This window comes from Manis pentadactyla, chromosome 1 (genome assembly GCF_030020395.1).
Source record: "Manis pentadactyla isolate mManPen7 chromosome 1, mManPen7.hap1, whole genome shotgun sequence".
NCBI classification, from domain to species: domain Eukaryota; kingdom Metazoa; phylum Chordata; class Mammalia; order Pholidota; family Manidae; genus Manis; species Manis pentadactyla.
Genome location: NC_080019.1, coordinates 134663618 through 134666949, shown reverse-complemented (window position 1 = coordinate 134666949; position 3332 = coordinate 134663618). Strand labels below are relative to the sequence as shown.

Genomic DNA, 3332 nt, shown 5'->3' with positions numbered 1-3332 from the left:
CTTCCGTGGCAACTCTCTGGTAATGTACCTGCATGCACATCAACTGAATGGATTCAATTCTTTTTTGGACAAACTGGATAATCTTGTTAATAATGCAGGGCCCAAAAGTGAAAAGTAGGAGCAAAAGAAGGATAGGACCAAGGAAGGGCAGGATATAGGGCAACCACCCATGTAACTCAGTCCAAAGAAAATTGGCTTGTAATTCTTTTTGGCATCTCTTGAGTTCTTTTTTTTTTTTTTTTTTTTTTTTTTTCCTTGAGTTCTTCTTGAAGTTGCTTGACCTTATTTTGGACTATGCCGAGCGGTTCGCATAAAAGCAGCACTCTTCCTGTAAAAAGAGACATAAGCCTCCCTTTTCAGCTGTGAGGAGATTAAGCCCCCTACGGTTCTGTAGGACTACTGTCGCAAGGGAATCCAATTGTGCGTGGAGGTCAAGAATTGTGCTGGCTACAGCTTGTATATCATCGATCATCTGTTGAGAAAGGGCTTTATAATAATGCAGAGAGGTCCCCAATCCTGCTGCCCCAGTGGCAGCTCCAGTGGCCACCTCAAGGACTATAAGCAGGGGGATAACTTGGATGGCCCTTTTTGATCTACCTCCAATGTGGTCTAAAGCAGGAATAGGGAGGCTCTGATTATTAGGGACCACTGCAATGTCAGGGCAAATTACAGCTGGAGCACAAAGCCCCATCCAGTCTGTCGGGAGAAAGCCAAAAGCGTCTTCCCCACAAATGAAGACTGTTCCATTGGGGGGACAGAGAAAGGTATTGTTCACAGTAATATTTTGTTGGCAAAAAGAATAGTGGATTCGACCTACATCTATCCTACTAGTATTATCAGTACGGGGGTCAACTTTGAAGCATGGGCCTTTAGGGGAAAGAGGGTCTAGATAGACTCTAGAACTTGGGGGTAACAGCTGGCACTGGGGCTCAGTCTGTGACAGGTTAACAAGAAGAGCATTGGCTTGTAATGCTCCCGGCCTCAACCACAGCCAGCAATCCTTAGCTAAATGGGGATTGGTTCTATTGAGTAAGGTAAAAGCAGCCTGTATGATTGATTGTGTCTCAGGATCAAGAAGCAATTCTCCCCTGATTTCCGGGAGGCTAAGAGGGTGGTAAATTGGGGGATTTTGGTCTTCAATCAGCCTGTCTACCAGTTTTTTAATTTTGGTACTGTCAAGCCTGATCTTGGACTCTGCCCCTATCAGAGGCACCTTTGGGGCAAATTTATTCCAGCAGACATTCTCTCCCCTATTCTTTCGACAGTCAGCATATTCATCCTTGTGTTTTATCAGAGTTGCATACCAGAATGTTTTGTTCCGGTGAGTGCAGGGGATAACCTCCTGATAGCATTGAGCATGAACGGAGGCAAGAAAAGTGGTGCAAGGACACTCAGAGGGGGATTTCCCTTGGGCAGGTGAAGATATTTTGGGGCCTGGCCAACAATGGTGAGAGAGAACTCTCCCAGGGCATCCATTTTCTGTCCCTTGCATAAGTGTAACTGCCTGTTGCCCATTAGGGCAAGTTTTGGTAGAAGTATAACAGTGTGCAGGGGGAGGGGCCTTGGAGTGAACGCAGGCTGTGCAGGGGTCTCCGATGGCTTTTCGTAGTATGGCTCTTGCTTGACCAGGATCTCCAAATCCTGTCCTAGCTAATGGGAGATTTATTGCCATTAACAGGAAGCATCATTGGGTTCATTGCAGAGCCTGAAAGAGAGAAAGAAGAGAGATATCCTCAGGAGGTGGGGGGCCTTCTGGGTCATCATTGACATCAGTGAACTTCCCCTCCTTAGGGGGGTAATACTTGAGATCCCTTGCGGGGACCCAGATCGGCCTTTTTTCATTGGTTGGAAAGACACAGCCGAATCCCCTTCCAGCTGTAATGAGGGGGTCTGGGCCCCTCCATTCTCCAGTAAGGGGGTCCTTCCATCAGGCTCTAATTGTCCGATAAGTAACGGTTGTTGTCCAGTGCTTTTGGAAGGGTGAGAAGTGTTCACCTTTGGCAAAATTTAAAATATTTAGAGTAAATAATGCCATCTTTAGTTGATCATGGGGGGAGTGTTCCCCCTTTTTGTTTTATTAATTGACATTTGAGGATATGATTGGGTTTTCCCATGATTGCTTGTCCTTTAGGGTTATGAGGAATTCCAGTGGTATGGGAAATTTGCCATTTACTCAAGAATTCAGTGAAAGATTTACTAATAAAGCAAGGACCATTATCGGTTTTGATTTGGTCTGCCAAGCCAAGAACAGCAAAGTACTGGAGAAAATGGCTTATGGCATGTTTAGATTTTTCTCCCATATGGCTGTAGCCCAACAAGCATGGGAGAAATTATCAACTGTTAGAAATATGTATTTAAGCTTCCCAGAAGGGGGAAAATGTGTGACATCAGTCTGCCAAAGGTTATTGGGTCTCAGGCCTCGAGGGTTCACTCCGCCCTTTTGAAGTGGAGGAACCTGTAGAAAGGGCTGGCATGATTTACATGTTCTAATGATCTTTTTTAAGTCTCTGACAGGGACCTGAGGGAACCAATGGTGTAGTCCCCTCCAATTCGCATGTGTAAGTTGATGAAAAGAGGTGGCCTCCTGTACTGTGTAGTCTGAAGCTAGTCGGTAGGCAAGAGCATTGCCTCTCGACAAAAAGTTTGGCAAATCTTGATGTCCCCTTAGATGTTGTACAAAAAGGGGAACTAGTCTCTGTTTTAACAAATTGCGGGCTTGAATCATCAAAGGAGTGATGGGATTATCGTCAAGTCTGATGTGTGCGCCCACAAGGTTGGGCAGTAGATTGACAACGTAAAGGCTATCTGAAAACAGATTAAGAGGGCCTTGGATCTCAGATAGAGCTAAAACAACAGCATAAAGCTCTTTAAACTGGGTGGAGCCCTGTACCTCATGAAAGAGGGTTATGGCCGGAGGGCACTCACTTGTGCCTGGGGGGAACATTACCATAGAGGCTCCCCGTTTACCCCCATCAGTAAAAACAGAGGGGAAAGAGGGGTCTGCCTCAGTGAGGAACATTTTTGGCAGCTGCCACACCAACTGGCTAAAATAACTCATCCACTTATAGGGACCATAGTGACAGTCCACTATCCCCGGAAAGTTTTCCATGGCTATTGCCAATCTGGAATTATTTCTCTGTAGCCACAAGAAGTCATTGACCCAAAAAGGTATGATCAAAGAGTGGGGTTCACACTCAAAAAGACAGACAGAAAGATCTTGTCCCTTGACAATGCAGTCGGCCATTTGATCCACTATAGAGTACACTCGGGGTGCCCCTCCCACAGATAGATGTATCCAATGTATGGGATCCCCCTTCTGAGCCAAAAGGGCA

General features: G+C 45.8%; 1 protein-coding gene across 1 annotated transcript; it reads right to left on the bottom strand.

Annotated features, from left to right (window-relative positions):
- Positions 1 to 292: 292 nt before the first annotated feature.
- Positions 293 to 1672, bottom strand: LOC130679530 (syncytin-2-like). Its single transcript, XM_057488519.1, has one exon. It carries the CDS (start codon positions 1670 to 1672, stop codon positions 293 to 295), a length of 1380 nt encoding a protein of 459 aa, XP_057344502.1.
- Positions 1673 to 3332: the final 1660 nt, after the last annotated feature.